Source organism: Populus alba, chromosome 5 (genome assembly GCF_005239225.2).
Source record: "Populus alba chromosome 5, ASM523922v2, whole genome shotgun sequence".
In the NCBI taxonomy this organism is placed as follows: Eukaryota; Viridiplantae; Streptophyta; class Magnoliopsida; order Malpighiales; family Salicaceae; genus Populus; species Populus alba.
This window is the reverse complement of record NC_133288.1, coordinates 17,180,090-17,203,212: the sequence shown is the minus strand read 5'-3', so window position 1 is coordinate 17,203,212 and position 23,123 is coordinate 17,180,090. Positions and strand designations below refer to the sequence as shown.

The 23,123-nt window shown below is 35.2% G+C and overlaps 3 protein-coding genes across 8 annotated transcripts; 1 reads left to right on the top strand and 2 right to left on the bottom strand.

Annotated features, from left to right (window-relative positions):
* Positions 1 to 68: 68 nt before the first annotated feature.
* Positions 69 to 8,887, bottom strand: LOC118029253 (ubiquitin carboxyl-terminal hydrolase 26). Of its 6 annotated transcripts, none has more exons than XM_035033090.2 (16): positions 8,451 to 8,887; positions 8,283 to 8,336; positions 7,688 to 7,784; positions 7,012 to 7,608; positions 6,510 to 6,765; positions 5,090 to 5,829; positions 4,720 to 4,828; positions 4,182 to 4,360; positions 3,587 to 3,868; positions 3,308 to 3,515; positions 2,994 to 3,065; positions 2,478 to 2,708; positions 1,986 to 2,249; positions 1,249 to 1,390; positions 650 to 827; positions 69 to 536 (listed from the first exon to the last, which is right to left on the bottom strand). In XM_035033090.2, exons 3-15 carry the CDS (start codon positions 7,765 to 7,767, stop codon positions 733 to 735), a joined length of 3,255 nt encoding a protein of 1,084 aa, XP_034888981.1. In that variant the 5' UTR covers positions 7,768 to 7,784; positions 8,283 to 8,336; positions 8,451 to 8,887; the 3' UTR covers positions 69 to 536; positions 650 to 732. The 6 variants fall into 6 exon arrangements, with proteins under 6 accessions (XP_034888981.1, XP_034888979.1, XP_034888978.1 ...); XM_035033088.2 differs by having other exon boundaries at positions 69 to 542; positions 7,688 to 7,787; positions 8,451 to 8,886; XM_035033087.2 differs by having other exon boundaries at positions 69 to 542; positions 8,451 to 8,886.
* A 3,938-nt stretch (positions 8,888 to 12,825) lies between these two features.
* On the top strand, positions 12,826 to 14,821 carry LOC118029251 (uncharacterized). The gene is made up of 3 exons (XM_035033086.1): positions 12,826 to 13,102; positions 13,308 to 13,717; positions 14,076 to 14,821. Exons 1-3 carry the CDS (start codon positions 12,896 to 12,898, stop codon positions 14,518 to 14,520), a joined length of 1,062 nt encoding a protein of 353 aa, XP_034888977.1. The 5' UTR covers positions 12,826 to 12,895; the 3' UTR covers positions 14,521 to 14,821.
* On the bottom strand, positions 14,815 to 20,677 carry LOC118029250 (aldehyde dehydrogenase family 3 member H1). Its single transcript, XM_035033085.2, has 10 exons — positions 20,237 to 20,677; positions 18,769 to 18,837; positions 18,572 to 18,668; positions 18,284 to 18,490; positions 16,866 to 16,981; positions 16,621 to 16,725; positions 16,362 to 16,534; positions 16,179 to 16,269; positions 15,583 to 15,732; positions 14,815 to 15,198 (listed from the first exon to the last, which is right to left on the bottom strand). The coding sequence occupies exons 1-10, from the start codon at positions 20,459 to 20,461 to the stop codon at positions 14,965 to 14,967; spliced, it is 1,467 nt and encodes a 488-aa protein (XP_034888976.1). The 5' UTR covers positions 20,462 to 20,677; the 3' UTR covers positions 14,815 to 14,964.
* Between the last annotated feature and the right edge of the window lie 2,446 nt (positions 20,678 to 23,123).

The window sequence follows — 23,123 nt, the reverse complement described above, 5'->3', positions numbered from 1 at the left end:
CAGTGCATCAAATGCATGGGCTAATGCCCAACATTTGATGAGCAGGCATGAGAGCACGAATACCAGGCTTTTCACAGTGAAGGGTTTTATCGTTTTCCTATTTAAACCAGAGAACAATGACTGAGAATGTTCATCCATAACATAATTGACATCCAGCATTCATCGGAGAAAGCTTTCAGACATTTCGAACAGCAAATCTACAACAACAAAGGTTCCATTTACTTTCCAGGTGTTGACCAACAGCGCTGTATGGTCTCGTTCATCTCAAGGTACAAAAAGGTACAACATGTTTCATTGGATCTGCAATTGCCAAAATCCACCAAGTTCAGCCACTCGTCTGCCCAAGAGGGAAATGATAAAAAAAGGTCGGTCACCAAGTTCATTGCCTTTCCAGACATCAGCCAACAGTATAAAACAGGGTCAGTCCATCTCTGGGTACAAACATCACAAAGTGTCCGGGGAGTTCTAAAATTATGTACTGAACCAGTCTTTTCAAAGTCAAAATGCTGGGAGCCAAAACCAACCAAGGCCAGCCACTGGTCCTACACAATGAAAAGAAAATAAAGATGGCCAGCAATCAGAAGCCAGGGTTGCAGGAAGAATATATTGTGTGGGGGTGCATACAACATGTCCGTCAATGATGACTCACCTCCAAAATGCAGGTCTTCCTTCCAGAATATTTATCTAAAGAGTTTAGATGTGTCATGGAGACAGCTATTCAAAGCATGCGTCTTAAGCAACTTGGGATGAAGTCGTTGTAGTCAAAAGTGTTCCCTGAAACCCCTTTTCAGGATGCTGTGCGTTTGCTTTCTGGTCAGTAATCTCATCTGTAGAATATTGACACCATAAGAAAAATAAATAAATACATAAATAAAAAGCAGCTGATTCAGAGTATCTCAAGGTACTGGCACTGATACAATTAAGCCAGCCAGTATGAAACATAACAAGTATTTTAAACATGATAATTATTCCATCAAAAACATTGGCCAATCATGTTATATCAAAATCACATTGGTAATTTGAAACGCAAAACCTTCTAATAAAGGCCACATAATTGGTAAACTATTTTGAACTTCATACTATATTATTATTATTATCGTTTCTATCATTATATGGTAAATAGCATTACTGCTCAAGCATACAAGTTGCATCAGGAAAAAAAGTTTTGCTTAAATAAGAGGCGACTGTCACTCAAATAAAATAACCATTAATTTTAAAGTAGTAAAGTAGCATAGTGACTCATATTACCAGCAATATCTCTATGCTCGTGGATTTCAGAATCTTGCACCCACAACTTATCACCAGGAAATATACTCAAGTCTGCAAGCGTAGCACTTTCCTGATCAATTATCATTGAACCTTTGTGAAGTATCTGGTTCTCCTTAACCACCTGCAGATATTTACTCAGTTAAACTGATGGCACATAAGCACAGACATCATATCCACAAGTTTCTAGAGCCATGACTTAAAAGAGGTTAAGCAAAGGAAATAAAAATATTAATGTTGGAGAGCCAAAGGATGGGACATATTTGTCTAAGAAAACTACTGATAGCAAATGAGAAATACAAGTCTGGTATCACAAATTGTGAAGACATGCAAAGTTAATTTGGGTATCACAGTTATCCAGAATTCTTTGATAACAACCATGTCATTTTATGCGAACCTATACACTTCTTTCAGCCAACATCTGACTTTTAATATTTCAAAACTTGACCAATTCTAAAAGATCTCTTCCGAGTTAAATAGTTACAGCCCATCATTTGTCAGTTATAGAAAGAATATAACTTTCCTGCATACATTTATGAATTCCATGGAAGCAATAATCTAATTTTGAAAATTTTCAATCCTTCCTGCTTAAATCTCAGAGACTGATGCATGTACGGATGAGATTCAAACAGGAGCAACAGTATAAGCACATGGCATCCAAAATGCATTGATGATCAAATTCTAGATGTTCATCAAGTTATATGCTCACTGTAGCTTACCCCAAGTGATTCCCATATCATCATTTTTAACTGGTATAATGATGTGGAACCAGAAACTTTTAGATTTACTGAAGTCCCATAACTAGTCTTTCGAGATCGCTTGGAGGCGCGCCGATCTGTCTCAGGAGTGGTTGAAGAAGCTTCTAATATTGATCTTGGAGCTTCCTTACCACGTACAAGAGATACATTTATGTCCTCATTGAAGTAATTCAGCTTCTTCGCCAACTCACGACTTTTTCTTTCACCAATGCAATCCTCGCAAATCTAGCAGAAAAATCAACTCCATATCAGCACAAGAGACAATGGAAGCCAAATCCCAGTGACCATTTCCCCTCCTGATAAGGAGGCCATGGCTCTGAAATTGGAACCAGATGTATGACTATGCAGAAGCCTCCGAAGAATTAGAGACGACGAAATGAAGGGCTTTCACTAGCTTGTGTAGAACTGTGGTTAACACAGTTCAAAACATGAATTTGGTAGGATTTTTATTACCTCTGGAGAGGTCCTAATCAAAGGCTGTCTGATCTCTGGGTCATTGTTTGCTTCGTCTTGAGAACCTGGATGGTCTTTAAATATAAGCACATCTTCCTGGGACCCACCCAAATTATTTTCTGCAACATCACTGGACTCAATTGTTGCCATTATGCCTTTCTCCTTGTTGCCGCCCCAGTCTTCACAGAAGCTGTCCCAGTCATTCTCTGTAATTATTGTAAAAGCATCTGTCTAGAACCCATAAACAAGGCAAAGGAGATCGAAAGAAAAAAAATCTGAAATTAGTGCGCACTCAAAATAGCAGCATCTTTCTATTTTATTTGTCTTTTTCTAGGTTTTTAAGCAGGATTGAAATGAAGTGTACAGTGGCTTCCTAATACAGTTTCTTAAAATACAGCAAGTTGTGCATTTCCAGCCCCATTTTAATCAATACAATTAAGTTTGGCACATGAGCATGTTTCTTGCAATTACTGGCCTACATAAACAAATAATGAGTTATGTACTTGTAATCCTTACAGTAGAACTCTTCTGTATAAGCACACCGCGTTTGTTCACCAGGTCAGGAGGCCTTTCTAGGAGTCGTGAATGCTGAAAAGGAAGAGGGGGGAGGGGGGCAGGAGTTGAACAACAAATAAGTCTCCTTACATTTGAAGTTGAAATATAGGCTAGGAAAAAGAGTAGGCTGATGTACAAACTGATTCTAATTCCAGGAGTATAACTACCCTTTGTTCACTCCACGTGCTATAAAGTAACCTCAACCATATTGGCTCTTACAAAAGAAAAATTTTGTTTGAAAAGCGACAAGGAAATATCCAGGCGTTGCAAGTTACCCATTCACATTTCAGTGCATCAATAACAGGATCGAGAACTTCAGGTTCCACTGATGAAGAAATATTCTTTCCATTTGAATTTATGTAGTTTCTCCATTTTGTGAGCCAAGAAGAAGGCATCAAGTAATACGTGCAGTTCAAAGACAGGGGAATACTCTTTCCAGTAGCCAACTTCTCATGATTTTGGCGCTGTTTGAGCTTCATCTCCCTGCAGCATGGCACAATTCAAGAAAAGAGAGATTGGATTGATCCGTGCTATTAATAAGACATGTAAATAACCTTATAGAATCCTCAAAGCAGGCAACTTCAGAAAGTTCATCACTGCATTCAGAACACTGTGCAGAATCTGAAGGAAAAGTTGTGCATCCCAAGGGATCATCAGACTTTACAGCAACCGCATCCTTGTACAAAAAGTGCCAAAGTTTCTCAGGAACCAGCAATCGCTTGGCACCAGCTTGCTCAGGTCTTAGTTGCCCATGTCGGCACATAATTGAAGCTGTTGGTCCTGCATCAGCTTCACTTGGAGTATCAATATTTTTTCGTCTCACCCACTGTTGCAGCCTAAAATCATGAAAAAAATCAGAATTACTGGATACTTTCCAGAAACGCACCAATCCAAGCAGACCAAGTCAAGTTCAAAAGACATGATGAAGAAATGCAGTAGTTGTTGACAATAAAAGCACGAGTTCGTTTTGTTCTTGTACAGGAGAAAAAAAAAAAAGATGATTAAAATTAGCATGCTGTTGCCAGGATCAGTTAATTTTTAAATTAAAAAAAAAAAAAGCCCTTTAGCAAGCCATGCCTAATAATCATTAACAAAAGCAGTAAAAATTAAATAGAAAAGAAAAAAAGAACATAAAGGTTCCAAGCATACCATGTCTTGGACACAAAATATGCTCCATCCAAGCACTTCCCAGCAATTACATCATTTGCAAGATCTCTCATTAATGTTCTTTGATCCCTATAGCTATCAGCAAAGACCACAGATTTGGCACCATCAATAAGGCAAGCCATGCAGCAGTCATTATTGGTCAGTGCTGGCCCTCCATCATACTGCAGTTGTCAGGCATTTAACAGAAGAGCATCAACAATGATGGCACAGCCTAGTAATAAAGGATACATAGGAAAAGCTAGATGAAGCTTGAATCAGACAAACATGAACACAGATAAATTGTGCTTGCATGCGTGTGTGGAGGCTAGAGAGAGAAGGAGAAGAAAATAAGTTAGTGAACTAGAAGTACTGGGAAGCCTCTCCTTTATACTTAAAAAAAAAGTTAAACGCAAATACAAAGGGAAATACAAAATATACATGTATGCATGCACAAATGTTGATAACAAAAATAACTAGGGAAAGGATATGAATGCATCATGAAGTGTTTTACTATACGCAAGATAATTAGACAGAGAGATACCTTAGAAAACAAGATTCCCCAAGCTTTAGCAGACAACCGCTTCATGGACCCAACTTTAGACACTGGAACCTTTCCATGTAAGCATTGGATAGGCTTGTTGTCTATAACACTGCAGGACAATATGGAGTAAATCATAGGAAACATTAAAAGGACAGTTGCAAAGTGATTGACAATTGATATGCAAACCATACAAAAGTAAATAAACAAACAGAAATATACACAATTAAGATGATCACATTTTGGAGGCTTAGGTGCCTATGACAAATTAGCAAATATGAATCACAACAATCTTAGGCAATGCCCTGTCAATACTTTATCCCAGAAGCAACAATTATGCATGCATATTGTAGAACCACAAATACGCACTCACCCCGGAGTGACATTGTCAGCCCACTGGCGAAGCCAGTCCGTAGAAACCCAATAAAATGGTTCTTGATGCAATCGAACAGGAGCTTCTAAGAGAACTGATCGCACCTCTTCTCTCCGTTCTGTGATATGACGCACCTCTTTTTCCTTCTTCGATTTGTACTCTTCACAAGCAGCAGCATATGATGCATTCATATCATTTATATCCTCAAAGAGTTGAGATGCAGGAGGAAAGCCATTGTGTAAACCCTTGTGACCTTCTAATTGATTATTGTTGGCAATATGATCTCTTTTACCATCATTCTTTCTAGTACGCCTAAGATTATACATCAGCCTGTATGCATCAGTAGATGAAAAAATCTCTTTACAACTATGAATGTTAGATTCTAAAGATTGTGGCTGAACAGCATCCATACTTCTGCTGGTATCAGCAAGCGTTACTCCTGCACAAGATGGTGAAACTTTGTCACTATGAACACCTTTAGCAGAACTTGAAAAGCCTTCTCCAAATGGGCGACGACCTAGGTTTGAGACATGCTCATCATCAAATTCCCACCACTGCCCTGTATTCTCATCCTTGATATGAGCAATGTAATGGCCACTATTTACAGCAGTTCCCTTGTGAATCAACACAGCTGACAAATCATATATCCATTCCAGCTGAGAAGGTTCAGACAGCCTACGCCCCATATCCAATTCTCCAGGGAAACCAAAAGCAGATGTGATTTTCTTCCTTGTAGTAGTCTATTGACAAAAATCAATGCACAAAATGCTTAAATACATGATTGCCTACGCCAAAGAGCTACTTTTCTTTCTTGTGATTGGTTCCCAAAATCTAGAACAATATAGCATGAAAAGAACCAATCCTAAGCAAGGGAGATAAATATAAAGCACAGAACCCGCCTCAAGCTAAAAAATAAAAATTAAAAATTATGACCATGCAAAAAGCAATTGCATTCATGAAAAAAGGCACTACAGGTTCCATTACGCAACTAAAAAATTGGATATCACAAGAAGTTTTAAAATAGTCACTGTTTATGAGCCTATTATCAAACTCCTACTTCACACCATTGTCACAAAATCCATCAATAGTAATTTTTCTCTGAATTCACCGCGAGCAATGCATTAACCTTTTTTCCATCAAGAAACCCATGCATGATATTTCAATAAAGCTACTTCAAATCCCATCACATGCAAGTAATTATCTTCACTATAAGAACAGAGCAAAAGTTCTCATTTGTCAATTGCAATGCATCATTTAAGAAAAGGCTACTGCCCGATCACGACACCACCAAGGTGAAAATTAAAGTATAGAACAACCAAAATTCAGAGATTGGAATAGAGATAAATGCACTTACAGTTATAAGATTTCATAATGGTAAGACAATGAAAAATAATGCTCTTGAAAAGATATCACAAAGTACCTTTGGAAGGAACTCGTAACGCTTAAGCTGAAAATTAAGGACATCAGGTAGAGTTCGCAACCTGATGCGGTGAGTAGCATCGACTCTGCTTTTACACAATTCACAATTGTATTGATTCTCTCCATGAAGCTGTTCCACACTAAGGTACTGATCCAAACTCTCGTCTAAGCTTTTCAAGCCTTTGACATTCATCTGCAGCTCGTAGAAGTCTTCAGTTTTGGAAGATGCTTCAGAATCTCTTCCACAATTTGAGCACCTGCATAAAGAACAAACAAAAAAAAAAAAAAAAAAAAACTGTAAAATCCATATCAATGACTATTAAGCATTGCAAACACTTAAAAGTGCTATAACTAAAAAATGACCACACAAACAATAAGGCAAATCAAAAGAAGAAAATATACAACTGACATAAACATAGAAGGATAATCATCAGAACACCAGATAAACAAACAAAAATCCAATAATAAAAATAAAACACAGTCAAAATTGGTCTTTGTCTTACGTTGTTACTTGTGATACACTTCCTCGAAAAAGATCTTGAACAATTGTTTTCGCCTTAGAAACTTTAGAGTGGCTCAGACAACGTTCAAGCAGTGAAAGAAGCAAGGTCAGGAACTCATGGCCATCCTGCTGAACTGCATTATCTAGCTCCAGGGTCGTTATAAATGGAGCTGGATCAATAAAAGCTAATTTACTAGCATGCAACTGTGCAAAAAGCCGGACAAGCTGATATAACACAGGCTGTTCGTTTAACACATCTGGCTCAACAGAGAAAACACCTTCTCGAAACGAGGCATTCATGTACAGACACTGAAGTACACTATTGGCATAGCATGTTGCTCCCAGATTAGTTAGACCAGACGGAGTTTCATCAGTACTACGAAGATCATTGGATGGGTCTGAGCCAAGTGCTTGAAGAATATCAGACATTTTCTGCCATAAGCCAGATTTACGACTTCCATTGGGTGGTGGAATCAATCCACAAAAGCAGTTAGGGTTATCTTTAGTATTCACACGGCAGCCTTGACAAACTGGCTTCCATATCATGTACAGCTGGTTCACGTCTCCATCAGTAACTTTACCATGAGCATGAATTTTCCTATGCAAAGAAACAATAAAAATCAAAATCAAAACAATACACATAACGGACTATCTCCATAAGTAATAAAAGGTTGTACCTTAATATCTCAGAAGTGATATTAGCAATATCAGCCGGTCTATTCCTTTTATTTTTCCCTCGCGTAGCTGGTGGAGTCATTTTATCATTAGCCTACTCTGCTAATCAGCAACGATAATTATCACAGATTAAAAAAAAACTCAATTATTTCACGAGTAAAAATAAAAATCTCATCAAATATTTAAGCAATCGAAAGTATCCAAATAATTATGCGCCCATAACACAGCATAATTATGTGCTAGCGAAGATAACAAAAAATACAATTTCGCCCCCGAAAAAGGCCGTTTTCAAAGATATGTGCAAGTATACGCATTTATCCAATAATGGTAGTAGAAATATAGCAGAAATTCAACACACAATTTCTGCTAGCAAACAGAAGGCATCAGTTATAACAATGCCTTACTCCTATTTCTAAATGACTCTGGAAAATAACATATTTTTCCCGAGGAACAATCAAAATGCAGGGTACGGATGGAGCTAAAAGAAAATTGGTCTTTACATGACAAAAACAACATTTCAAGAAACAATTACTGAAAGAAAGTAAAGAGTAAGTACGAGAGGGGGGGGTAAAAAAACCCTAGAAATTATCTCAATACCTCGTCAACTGAGCATCAAGAAAAATGATCAAGAGCAAGGGATTGCTACGAGGACTGGTAATTAGAGGAAATAGGAACAAATCAGGACGTCAAGAACGATATTGAGTAGTCACAGTTAAAGAAGATGGAAAAAATAAATCAGAGTGAAATTAACAGTATTTTCTGTACCTGAAACACAAAAGGAGAAGCCGAGAAGCTAGAGTGGAAAGAGAGAGAGAGACAACACACACTTTTCAGTTATTACAACGACGACGACGACGACGATGACGACGACATAAACAAGAAGACTCGGATTTATTTTTATTTGTGTGTAGCAGTGGGTTTTCTATTATTTATTTTTTTTTTTTGGTTTCGGGGTGAGGAGGAAATGATTTTAGATGGAAAGCAAAGGTTACTATTTGAGAGAGAGGGGGGGCTTCGATTTTTTTTTATTTTTGGGTTTTTTCTTTTTTTAATAGCAGTGAGAGGGGTAATTTTTTAATTTACTTAGGAGGAGCGAAGGTGGTGAACTGAGGGTTGTTGAGGTCATGTCAGTGGGATTCAGGGGGCTTTTGGCTCCGGTCTAGGAGTTTCTGGATCTGGCCTGTCGCTTTAGTGGCGGGAACCAATTTCTTACCCGCCAACGCTCCTTTTTTTTTCCATCATCGAATAAACTCGTGTCTCAACTCTCAACTGTACTCTCACGGACATCCTTTAGTGGACGGTATAGTAGCTAGTACATCCGGTACGTGCTGTGCCGGATAGAAGTAATTTTTAAAAAATAAAAAACAAAATAGGTATTATTAAAAAGAATTTCAAACTTTTTGAAGTGCGTTTTTGAAACGTAAAAATAAACAAGCACTTAACAGCCTAATAAACCCAAAAAACAGCTCAAATAATAAAATCAAATCAAATAAATTTTTTTATCCTCAACCTAGATCTGTTTTTTTAAGCAGTATTGAAAATCAAAACAACTACTGTAAGACTTTTATCGCCATATAAAACCTATTAACAACATTTTCAACAATTTTGATGATCAGAATAAACATACACAATAACTTCATCTTTCTAAGCTAAATTCCAGCAATTCTGCCTGCTCCCCCCTTTTCTTTCATGGAAATTAAATTGAAAAACAAGGGGAAAATAAATTATGGTATCAAAATTGAATTTATAAAAACCAAAGAGATCGATAACCCATAAACCAAAAACAAGGAGACTAAATAAATTTTTTGTATGAAATTCAAAGTCAGTGTTACTTGCAATTTTTTTATTTTGATCATTTTACTTTCAATCCAACCCTTTTTTTTAAAAAAAAAAATGTAATTGGGTGTAAATTTAGGCTCAATTGTGAAAAAACAATTCAAGGATCAGATGAAATTTTTTTAAAAATTTGATCATTTCAATCCACGGTGGTCTGAGATGATGAACAATAAACTTGCTACAGTATTTTGGTCATACGGCTTAATATTTGTTAATTAATCTTGATTTATTATATCTACATGCTTAATTATATAATTTTTAAAATTATAATATAATGTATCATTATAATTGAGATGATTTATTACATTAAAAACATTATATAAGAAAAACTAAATGATATATATAATCAATACAAAACAAGTAGATAGGCATGGATATCTCATAAAATAAAAGCCTAAATAAAAGCTTCTTCGTCATAAAGCGAGGAGGAGTAGATGGTTCTGAGTGAACAAGATTTGTCTCCAAAATCCAAATCTTTGAACGTATGCGTTTCCTTGGGTGCACGAAAGATAAAGCAACAGTATAGTCCGTAGATGATAAAAAAGAAGAGTTAAAAGCCGATCAAAATGAAGACATTGCATTCATTATTCTGGGAAAAGACTCTGAATACGCATGCAGTTAATAATGGGGCCATATAATATCGCACGTCACCATCAGATGCCACGTTCCATGCGACACGTGTCCAGATAGGAATATAATGGCTAAGTAGGATTCCACGTGAGGCAAAAACACAATCTTGAAGGATATGGAGGCTTAGATGAAACTTTTATAAAATAATAATAATAAAAAAAGACTTTTAAATGAGGAGCAAATTGTAAATAAAAATAAAAATATAGGTAAAAATAAATTTTTTTATTTTTTTGGGAAATTTCAATTTAATTTCAAACCTATACATTCATTCTTAATTACTTATATACTAAGAGGAATGGGATTTTCACTCTATAATTATCATTGTGCATATATTTATTTTTTTTCAATTTGGTCCTCAAACTTTATTTTTAGGCAATCAAGTCCTATTTAAAGAGCAATTGATTTCAAATTCTTATGAAATGGTGGGATTGGAAAAGAAGGGATCGAAATAAAAAAAACACGACAAATATAGGTAACATACCATAAGTTTTGAAAACATTCATTTTGGTCCTACAATTGCAATCCCTAAAAATTGTTCCAATTCAATTTTGGTATAAAGGTTTATTTTTTGGTCCCTAGTTAAGAGAGGAGAGGGAGAGAGGGATCGCCAGATTCTAGCAGTAGATAAAAAAACTTGTTATTGGCCCCAATTTAAGCCACCAAAATGAAAGATTTTTGTGTTAAATTGTTCCATTTGATGCGAGGAGTTCACATTAGGTTTTTTTATACCTTAAAATTTCATAAAAAATAAATCTGAACTCAAGTTGATTTTTAATTTAAGGTTGAGTTCAGTTTTTAAAGCGATTTTTTAAGGCCATGAATGAGTTTTTCATGGTTTTGCAGGGTGTTTTGGGTTAAAAAAAAGTTGCAAAATAGGTTTTTAATTCAAAAGAGCACAGGCCCAAGTTTTTCAGGAACCATATTTGGGCAAAACAAGCGATATGTCATCTGCCCTGGCAAGTAACGCGTCATCTATTTTTAGCATGACTGCCAAACCCATGACCCCTAAGTTTCCCATGACTGTTAGACTCAAACGTTTTGGGTCTAGCAATCCACTACCTTGGGTTTGACATGATTGCCAGACCCAAAGCGTGAGATTTTCACTGTACATTTGTCACTGTGCAAAGTTTTTGAATGAAGAGAGAAATTTACTATAAAAAAGAGAGAGGAAAGAGAAAGTTTTTGACCAATCACATTCCGACAATAGAAAAAGCTATCTTAGTATCAAAGAGAAATTGATTTATTGAGGTTTCTAAAATATTTTTGAGGTGTTTTCAAATGAAAATAAGTTAAAAACTAGGGTTTTTATGTTTAAAAATGCAAATATAGAGTTTGATGGTTGAAAGTCAATTAAAAAACAACATAGATGATTTATAAGAAAAAGGGAAAAACAACATTTCATTCATCCATTTAAAAAAACAAGTGAGTGGGCCAAGCCTTCTAAGTCCGCATGGGTCAAAGCTTTTTTCTTTCTTGTATATTTATTTATTATTTTTGACAAAAAAAATTTTAAAAATAAAATAAAATAATATTTAAGTGATTGTTCAATTATGCTATTGTTTTTAAAAAGATTAAGTCTTTTTGTTTATGATAAAAAATATATCGAAACTTATACAAAGTTTTATATTATTTGGTTGATTTTTCTTAGAGTGACTGTAAGCTATTTTGAGGTTAGAAATTGATTTATTGAGGTTTCTAGAATATTTTTGAGGTGTTTTCAAATGAAAATAAGTTAAAAACTAGGGTTTTTATGTTTAAAAAATACAAATATGGAGTTTGATGGTTGAAAGTCAATTAAAAAACAATATAGATGATTTATAAAAAAAAAAAAAACAACATTTCATTCATCCATTTAAAAAAAACAAGGGAGTGGGCCAAGCCTTCTAAGTCCGCATGGGTCAAAGCTTTTTTCTTTCTTGTATATTTATTTATTATTTTTGACAAAAAAAATTTAAAAAAATAAAATAAAATAATATTTAAGTGATTGTTCAATTATGCTATTGTTTTTAAAGAAGATTAAGTCTTTTTTTTATGATAATATTATTGATTGTTTTATGAATAATTATGTGGTATTCTAATATGCATTATATACATATATTTTCCATTTTAATTCAAATTATTATAGTTTTCACAAATACTTTTTTTTATTGATTTTACTTTTTTTTTTAATGAACTATTCTACTAATAAATAAAATATTTTTGTGTCAAAATAACAAAGAAGTTACATAAATAAGAAAAGACAAATTTGACAAAAAAAATATTCTTTCATAATTTTATTTATTTATTTTTATCATCTAATTAAATAAAATAAATAATTTTTAAAAATTTGTAGACAACTCACTAACAATATGCTAGTACTAGCTAACCAAGGTCATAGTTATCAAATCCATTTGGAATTTGAAGTACTTTAAAATTCAAGTTAGATCGATCATGCTGATTTAATTTTTTTTTAAAAAATGAAATGACACATAAAAAAAATAAACATGATATTATTTTGGATAAAAGTTTAAAAAAAAAAAATTTGGAATTGATTTAATTGGATCTTATATAAGTTTAGTTAAATACTTAAATTAACTAAATTTCAAGTTAATTGCCAGACTAGAACAGGTTTAATAAGCAATTAAGCATGATTAAGATAAGGTAGCCTCCATCTCTTTTAACGGATTCTGCTAATTAAAGGCCTCAACAAACTCTTGATTCCCGTGATTATTCCCTTTCCCTCTCCCTCTCCCTTTCTTTTTCTCATGGTTCGTCCTGACATTCTAGGCTTACCAACAGGTGCCCCCGTTTCTGTGAAGAAAGAGCAACCTTCCAGCTTTAAAGAATTTTGCAAAGCCTATCTATGCATATTCGCCGGATGGTGTCGCGGTGATAGAAAATTATCTCCACCGTCTTCAGGCAGATCAGATGAATTACAAGTGAAATTTGAAGCCATCAGCCAAGCTCCCGAGGTATAGGTACTTCCATGCATAAATTAATAAATGTAAAGTTTGCAGGAATTATATTTTCCAGAAGTTTTTGTTTTGATCATCTCTCGAACAAACTGGCATAGAGATTCGAAATCCTGAAATCCCATCAAGACGTTTATCTTTAAAAATTAACGAAACTCACATCCATCACGAATATTGCATATCCTCACGTAGGTGGAATTTCCAGGAACTTGGTTACGATACAGAAGAGGGAAAGACGATGAATGGAATCCACAGTTTTAGATACAATCCTTCGAGTCCAAGAGGATTCTTCAGACATAAAAGCACGGATCGCTGCTTTCCTAATATATCTTCTCCTCTGTCAAGAAGTGGAAGCCTGAAGAGCCCTTCTCGAAAATTATCTTTCCGAAAGAGAAATACGAGTCAGAAAAGAACCGATTCACGTCATGGCTTGTCTGCATCTCTCTCAAGAAATGCAAGCCGGAAGAACGCCAGCACCATCATGTTTTCAAACTCAACGGGAAAGATGAAACCTCCGGCTATTGAAAGGCTTCTCGAGTGCACGCTTGAGGAGTTATGTTATGGGTGCATGAAAAAGATCGAGATAACAAGAGATGTCATAATTACAAATACAGGGTCTGTTCCCAGGTCCAGAGTTCATCGTTTATTGCTTCCGTTTTTTCATATGAATTTTGATTGTTCTTCTCCTTGATAACATGATTTACAATTAGATCAGGCTTCGAAATTGCAATTCTTCATGTCTTGGTTGCTAAATGTTAAAAATTCCATAAAACCACGTTCTTTGTAAAAAAATCCGAGTCGCAAAGAATAGTTTTAAGCCGGGGAAACAACGACCCTTTTTCGGAAGGCGTGCACATATTTGCCAGGAGACTCCGCAGGGCATTTGAAAGTCGATCGAAGAAGGATGAAACTAGAACGGAGAAAAACATCACTAGCTAGTTATATTGATGATGTCTTCCATTGTTTCTGGCAGGCAAGTAATTCAAGAAGAGGAAACATTGACAGTTAGAGTGAAGCCAGGATGGAGAAAGGGAACGAAGATCACATTTGAAGGAACGGGAAAAGAGAGGCCTGGCACTTGCACAGCTGATATAATCCTCGTGATTGCCGAGAAACGACACTCTCTGTTTCGGAGGGAAGGAGAAGGTTTGGAGATAGGAGTAGAAGTTCCACTAGTGAAGGCTCTAACTGGTTGCCGGATCTCAGTCCCTTTGTTGGGCGGCGAGGAAACAAGTTTGATGATCGACGATATCATTCACCATGGCTATGAAAGGATCATAGAAGGTCAAGGCATGCCAAGCACAAAAGAGCAGGGGCGGAGAGGAAACTTGAGAGTTGTCTTCCTCGTTGAATTCCCGACACAACTGACAGATGAACAACGGTCAGATATTCTTAGTTTTTTAGAGGATTCCTCTTGAATCATTCAGTTTTCCCTTGGAGCCGATCCACACCCAGCTGATCATCGGACGACACACCTAGAATCTCTATGGTATTCCTCTTGTCTAGAATCTGACCAATATTTGGTTGTCACTAGTAGAAGATTCGTGGTAGTTTATCCCTTACAGCATCAGCTGCTGGGACAAGGTCCTAACTCGCAAACTCTCAGACATGCAATGCTACCAGGCGCCATTTGGCTACATGGCCGACGGCTACAATAAATTGTTCGATTTATTTTAAAAAAAAAAATACTTTTGAAATGCATTATAACACACTTACAAAACAAATTTTATTCATTAGAGGGTTTAACTGACAATGCACTCCACTTTCGTTCTTGTAATGAATCAACGTTCCAACTTAAATTAAGTACAAAAATAACATAGTGATTGAGCTCACACTGAACACATCACATTATATACCTAGACTTAAGACATTCCAAGCAGGGTGCGAAGTATTGTCCAAAAATTACCAGTGATTAGAGCCTTCATCAATCTTAGCTTTCCCAGTGTGTACGGTGGATATCTCAAAGATGCATCACCTACAAAACTTCGATACACGACTGCCTTCTTGTGGCTAAAAGCATCGAAGGAAAATTTGCCATGGTATGAACCCATTCCGCTCTCGCCCACGCCCCCAAATGGTACACTATGAACTGCAAGCTGCACCATCAAGAACATATTAGGTGCAGATACTAGATGGTTATTCAGTTAATGAAATTACGTCCACAAATTTCAAGAGCAAGTATATGTAAAGATGGAACAAACGACAGCCTTGGAATCCAGGAGTCTTAGTCCCTCCCTCGCACATAATTGTGGTCCATGGTTTGTTATCATGGTAATTCCCACTTCATGTGAAAAGGAGAGAGTGCCGGAATCATTCACGAGTACTGTGAGCGCCAGAGGCACTCATTCATCTCCGGCCACCATCACCCCCAACTATAAAGTGTACCTGGGTGATAACCATACAGACTGAGACTGCTCGTGTAGTATGCATATATGCAAGGATATGCACAAGGTTCTGGAAGTTCAGAGAAGAATAATTACATGCAAAGTAGTGTCATTAATGACCACACCCCCTGCAGAAACAGACATCAAAAACTGCTCCTTCAGCTTCTTGTTATTGGTAAATAAATAAGCTGCAAGTGGCTTTGTTCCTGATTTTATTATATCAAAGCTATCCTCGATTTTGCTGACCTGTTTGAACAAAAAAACAAAAGAAATCATAATTGGCATCCCACATTTTATTACAAGAATTATGTGACAACCTATTGAACTTTCTACTCTTAAAAAAATATTACTGTTATCCAGAAAACAGTAACGATTAATCTTTCCTTTTTATCATTTACAAAGGCATTGTTCCAGCAGAAAATTACTCCACTAAAGTGGAAGACAACCTCCTACCAACTCATTTTGATCAACAAGCACAGAGAGAGAGCATATATAGAAAACCATGATGTTTTTTGCTATTTGTAATAGTAATTACTCCGCATATATAATATCAGAGCTATCACTTCTACCCATTGTAAAGAGAAGCTCCTCCTTTAATGTTGTAGAAGCAGTCTAGATTCAGTTTTATGTCCTACTTCATACACTGTCCGTACATTAATACAGCTATGAGCCGAGGATCTCTTGATGCTTACAGTGAGAATGGGAAGCAATGGACCAAATATCTCTTCTTTCATTATTAGAGAGTTTTGTGGGACGCCCAATAATATGGTGGGAGCAATTCTCCTGCCATTGAAGAAAAGATTTGTCAATGCAAAGCAAATAGCACCAAGTTAAACTAAATTAACGAACCAAGAAAATGGCAAGCAGATACTCACAGGTTGGCTTCATCTCTTTCACCTCCATAAACAATCTTCCCAGAAACCTTATCCTCATCCAGTAGCTTTGTCAAACGAGCAAAATGGTTGGAATTCACAATTCGAGATAAGTCTTTTGATTCCAATGGGTTCTTTCCATAAAATGCCTCTAGTTCTTTTTTCAGAGAGTCCACCTGTACCACAGAAGGAATTAATGAGTGGCTGAAAAACAAAATGTTCCAACAAGGAAAAAGAAATGAATGCTTGAAATCAGCATTACCAGCTTCTCAGCACAATCTTTCGTCGTTATAATGTAATCCGGAGAGATGCATGCTTGTCCATTATTACACCCCCACTTGCCTACAATTATCCGCCTAGTTGCAATCTTGGACAAGCAGGTAGATGTGTCAGAAAATGACAGTAAGAAGAAACTTATGGTGCCTTAACCAACGGTATGTAGCAATGAACATGGAGAAAATGGCACCCATAACACACACATGTAAAGAGATGCAAGGAGCTTTTTACCTGTATATCGATACCTGAATCGACAACAACTGGAGATTTTCCTCCAAGCTCCAAAACAACCGGTGTCAGGTGTTTTGCTGCAGCAGCCATCACAATTCGTCCTACTCTTCCATTGCCTGTAAAATCAAGGATGACATGTTTTTGGGTTCAAGTTTGTGTTGAATAAAACACCATTTAATTTGTGCTTAAAGCATCAGTTTAGTTTCCTCTTTTACTTGCAGGGTTTCTCCAAAAGAATAACTGAAAGTTCTGTCAACTGGGCAATAGTTGAATTGTTTCTTATTTTTTCCTCTTTTTAGACTAATTATTTGAGGCATAAAACCATGCCCTTTAAATGAGACAAACACTAAATATAGTAGTACTTCAAAAGAGCACGTTTTGAATATCATATTCAACAAACTGGGATAGCTGAATACTCTGAGGAGCATTGTCCTGAGAAAATAGTAGCATCACTCCACGTCAGCAACATCCCAAAGCAATGCATTTTATCACTCTCGAATCTAAAGAGAAACATGCCATCCCTAGGCAAAAGATGCATTACTTGATCTACCATTATAATAGCAAGCCCAGCATAAAACATTCTAACCTCTTCATATTCTATTTAACTCCACAACCACGAGAAGCTTTCATTCTTCAGAAAAGTACTGACCACTAAGTCTCACATACTCCCAAATTCCAACAAACTGCCTCATGTAAAGGAACTAATGTATAGAAAATCTGGATTCTACAATGCCCTTCAACCAAATTTCAGTTTACAAGGTTTAAGTACAGCAATCCGAGAGCCAAAATTACTTCTTTTAGAGGAATACAGAAGCTACAGCCCCTCAGATGATAATAAGAACATGCTACCAAACTTGCCAGGAAAATCTCACAAATTACAACAAGCAATTTAAGTGGTATGATGATGATTGACATGAGACATTTAGGAACACCAAAAATTATAGAATGTTCTATGACAGCCATGTCAAACAGACAAAAAAAAGAAGGATCACCTCTCTCACACATGATTTTCTTGAGATTAGTATAAAGCGGAATGTATTTTCCTGCTCTATTCTGCCTTGCCTTCTCCCTTCATCATGGCATATTACTGTGTATGCTCAATATGCTTATGGTTGCTCCCTTTTTTTGTCAGTTTAATAAAATTACACTTTTCCAAACATGTCAATCACAGAAATGCAGAGAGGACCTCTAAGACTTTTACTAAGCAGCTGAGTTGAAACCTTTCAAAATACCTCTGGAAAAAGAATTCCGCAACTTGTTCAACATCTAGCAAGATGTTCTTATATCACTTCAGAGAATTGTAAGAAAATAAGTACACAGTTTCTTTAGTGTTGATTTACCGCCATATACTTCTATCTATAGAACAATTTAACAATTAGACATCACATGCACATACAAACCGAGGAATGAAGAAGAACCTGTATAAAATATTTTGTCCCACTTTTGCTCCAGTAGTGCAGAAGTTTCAGAAACAGCCCCCTCAACAACCTTTATCAAAGAGCAATCCAAATACTCTGGAAGTAGCTTTGCAAGCAGTGCGGATGAAGCTGGTGCAAGTTCTGATGGTTTTAAAACCATAGCATTACCGGCTGCAATAGCTCCAATGAGTGGATCCATAGACAACACTAGAAAGAGAGAAATAAGAATTGATTATTATAGTATCAACAATAAATGCAAAGAAATATAGGGCTTTTCTATGAACATACAGAAAGGGTAATTCCATGCTGAAATAATCAACACAGCACCCAGTGGTTCTGACAGTATTTCAGCCGATGAAGGAAAAGTTGTCAAAGTAGTTTTTGCCTGCAATGAAAAGATATATTGATTACACTCAACTCAATTACCAAAAAGATCAAAACTGTAAACAAACTACAAATAGTGGAGCAATATTCAAAGCAGCTACCTTTTCTGGCATCATCCAACGTTTCAGTTCCTTAATAGCCAATGCACACGAGTTTTTTACCATAGTTAACTGCATAACAAACCATCAGTCAACTTTTGAGAAACTGACATGAAATTTCACATAGAACTCGTATAATATAAGTTATTTCATGAGAATATTTAGGGAGCTAGATTTTTCGAATTTATATAAAAAGCAGCAGCTTCCGTTATTCTCTTTCAGATGCACAAAGATGCAAGTGCTTGCACATGCACACCTCACATCCTATCAATAAAGTTCATCTTACAAGATTAAAAGATGACGTCCGTAATTAGCAATTAAGCTGTAGCAGATTAATAAGAAATTGTAACTATTCCCTGATAAAACAGTTAAATCCATAGTAAATACAGTTGGTGGTGCTTTGGAGTCATGGTGATATGATTTTGGATTTCTTTCGGCAAAAGTCTTACCAGGAAAATGGTTTTCTAGGAAATACTGCCCAGTTACTTGTTTCTTCATTGGCACATTCAATCTAGTTGTACTAAAATCCCATCCCAGATTCCACTTACAATCTCATTGCCACTGTACCCGGCCAAACAGAACTGAACTAAACAAGGTTTGCGCATGCTAAACAATCTAAAGCACCAACTCCACAATTAGAGTCAAATACAATAAACATCAGGTTAGGCAATTGACTCAGGTTTCATATCTGTAGCAGGCTATCTTTGATTTAGAAATCAACATCATATTTATCCAAACAAATTTCTTTGTTTCTTTATTGACATAATTTCCTTCCATCATGAATATCTGGCATCCTAGGTATCAGTCATATTCCTGAAGAATAGCAGTGCAATAAACATTCTATCTATCTATCTATAAATGCCCGAGTCCTGCAGGTTCCCTTGAATGCCACACATCACCTGCGTATCATATTCGAGACAGAGGCCAAACCTTGTGACAGGAACATTTTAAAAAAATAAAACAGAGAAAAAAAGTGGCGTGTCATTAATGCTTCTCTCGTCAATAGAGGACCACTCCTGCCCAACTCTTCATGAGACAGACGAACAGTAATGGCAATCGAAAGTAAGACATGAAAGATACGGGATTAAACCAGACCTAAGAATATCCATTAAATTAAAAGCTAGAGAGTAGTGGGGAACCCACATCATAACAGACTGCTAGTCAAACCAAAGATCAAGAAACAAAAACGCGGCGGTTGTGATTTCAGTGTCCTGTAGTACAGCTAAAAATAAAGAGTCATCAATTACTGGTTCCTCCCTCAACTCTAACTGAAATTCAATAATAGATTAGACGGATAGATAGTCACCGATTCCGCATTAAAATCGTTCCATTTATAAAACAGTTGCTCACGCATAAAAATAAATAAAAAATCACATCATATCACGTTTGAGAATATCATATATAACAAAACAAAAAAAAAAAAAACTAAGATTTTTCTAAAAAAAAAGGTTATGCCTGGGATTTCTCAGACCTCATAAACGATGGATTCAAGTTGAGGCTTGGAGAGATCTAGACGGAGAGCATCAACAATGTCTTCCTCGTGTTCATCGCACATCTTAACAATACTCTTCAACTGAGATATTCTCCACTCGTAACTCCTTGTTTTACCAGAAGCAAAAACGTCTCTCAGCTCCTGGGTTAACACATTCGCTGCCTTCACATCAAACACCGTGTTCTCCTCCTCCTTCGTCGCCATTTCACCACTCGATGGACACAAAGATAAGAGTTTTGCGTGATGTAATGTGTTTTGTTCTAATAGGCAAAGAGAAGGATACTTTATTTCTGTTTGGATTGGACTCGACTTTTGTAAAAGGGAATTTACTTAGCATTAATGGGAGAGGAATAATAATATAAATGTGTTGCTGTCGCTTGTAGTGGTGTAGTTGTCGAGCCGGCTTCTAAGCGGGAGAGGAAAGATAACTTGATAAGACGAGAGATTTGGGCCGTGTTTTCACCGGATCTTAAAGCGCGTCGTCGAATGGGTTTGTCTCGGGATGATGGTAGCAAAGAATCAATTATTTATTGTATGAGAAGTCGTGCTGCTCTCTACCGTATGAGGACGTAGGACGAGTACAAAACTCAAAGTCTCTGTTTGGTATTGCCTTGTAAATGGAGGAGGGTGGATAAAATTTAAATTTTTTTATTTATATTTTAAAATTATTTTAATGTGATAATATTAAAAATAATTTTTTTAAAAATAAAAAATATATTATTTTGATATATTTTTTAATAAAAAATATTTTTTAAAAAAAACTATTATTAAACTTCAAAACATATATTGTACATAATAATAAAAAAAAGTTGGAATTGAAAATAAGTAACGTAGTTTTTTTCAAAACATGCAAGGTTGAAAAAAAGATATTTCTTCAGCTACCGTAGTTGAAAATTAACACTATTTGACTAGTTGCTAGGGTGAGTTTTGCGTGGGGTCTCCTATGAGCAACTTATATGGAAAAATATTCTTCCTTCTTTTTTGCTAGTTTATTTCTTCATTTAGCCCCTTAATTTTTCTATTTAGTTACTTTGATTTCATTATTATGATCATTTCATCTCTTGTTTTTGCCAAAAAAAAAAAAAGGTTTCTTTGCCCAACTCCAATAAAAATAAGTTAATTGATGAGATGATAATAATAATAAAACTAAAATTAACTAAACATAAAAAATGAGGGACCAAATGAGAGAGAGAAAAAGAATAGGCTGACATAATAACCAAAGTAGAAGAAAGAAAAAAAGAAAAAAAGAAAAAAAAAAAAAGAAAAAAGAAAAGAACAAAACGCTGAAAACACACCGTTAGTCTGATGATATGACACCAATTACATTACAAAGATATCGATGAAACAACGTTATAGACACCGAGAAAAGTCACCTCTAAAGCTTTTAGAGAGTCACCCACCACTTAAAGTTGACGAAATACTTAGATATTGTCGTGTGTTGCACATAGGTTAGAGGGTCAATTTTTTTTTTAATGTGTAACACAAGCAACATGCAAAACTTTTTGTATGTACATGCACCATATAAGAAAAAATGATTTGCTAGCACGTGTTATAAAAGAGATTAATAGCAAGTCGCATATATGGACCTATATGAGTGACTATGTTGTGTGTGTTAAGAAATGTTTTTCCCACTTAAGCTATTTTGGTAAATATTTTTCCTACTATGCTAGTTTGGAAAAAAAAAACTTATATATAATTGGCTCATGCTATAATACATGCATTAACAAATTTTTTAACATGAAAAATAATGTTTAAATGTTGTTGACGAATTTTTTTGCCAAGAGAAATCTTAATCATTAATTCAAATTTTGATGCATCTTTTAATAAAATATACCAGGGAACATATATGCTAACAAATGCTAAAAAAAGATTTTAATGCTAACTAAAAACTAATTCATGAAATTGAGAAATACGTGGAGCTAAGGATATATGTTCATGTGTTATGAGAAGATCTTGAATTTTTTTAATTTAATTACGTGGCACTAATATTTTTTATAAGAAGAGTAATAATTTAAATTCAATTAAAAAAATTTCTAGTAAAAGCCTTCCTTTTCTTATTAATATCTTTGATTTTTTTAAAAAAAAATATAACAATTATTTCAATATCATTTGTTTAATAAAAACTAAAAGCATTCAGAAAACATAAAAAAAAATAAAATTAGAATGATTTAAAACAATGGTAAAAAAGACATCTTCCAAGTAAAACTCCTTTGTCTCGCACCATTTTTTTAAGCACCATTTTATTATTATTCCAAAAATAACTTTCAGCTTTAAAAAAATAACACCTTAATAATTTTAATGTTAGCATATAAAAAAAATAATAACAACACAATGGTAGTACATTGTCATGGGAAACTCTTTGTAAGTGTTGTTAAACCTTTCACAGTTGGTCATCCTTAAAACTTTCCAACTTGAATCACTGCATAAACCAAACTTTAAATTAAACCATGTGAATGTTAATTTGATATGATTTGATCGACTTAGCAGGTTTAAAGACAATCTAAAAAACCAATAAAGACATGGCTTAACTTTAAAAAAATAATCAATATGATACTTTTTTTAATACTAAGGTGATGAGATATCGGGTCATTTTGGGTTTCAAAAGAATTTCTCATGCAAATGGAGATACAATCCCTGGAGCCTATCTAATCTTGAGCAACGCATCATGGTATGTGTCAACCTTTTTTTGTTCAAAATGCATTTCCTTCTTGAAAAATTATTTGAGGTAAGTTGATACAAGAATTTTTTCAGAAAATAAATATTTTTCTTAGTTACTTTTATTTCTTTCTTTTCAGTTTTGTAATTTTTTTTAATTAAGTATTATTAGGCTTTTCTACTTTTTTTTATTTAAAGGGAATAACTTTTA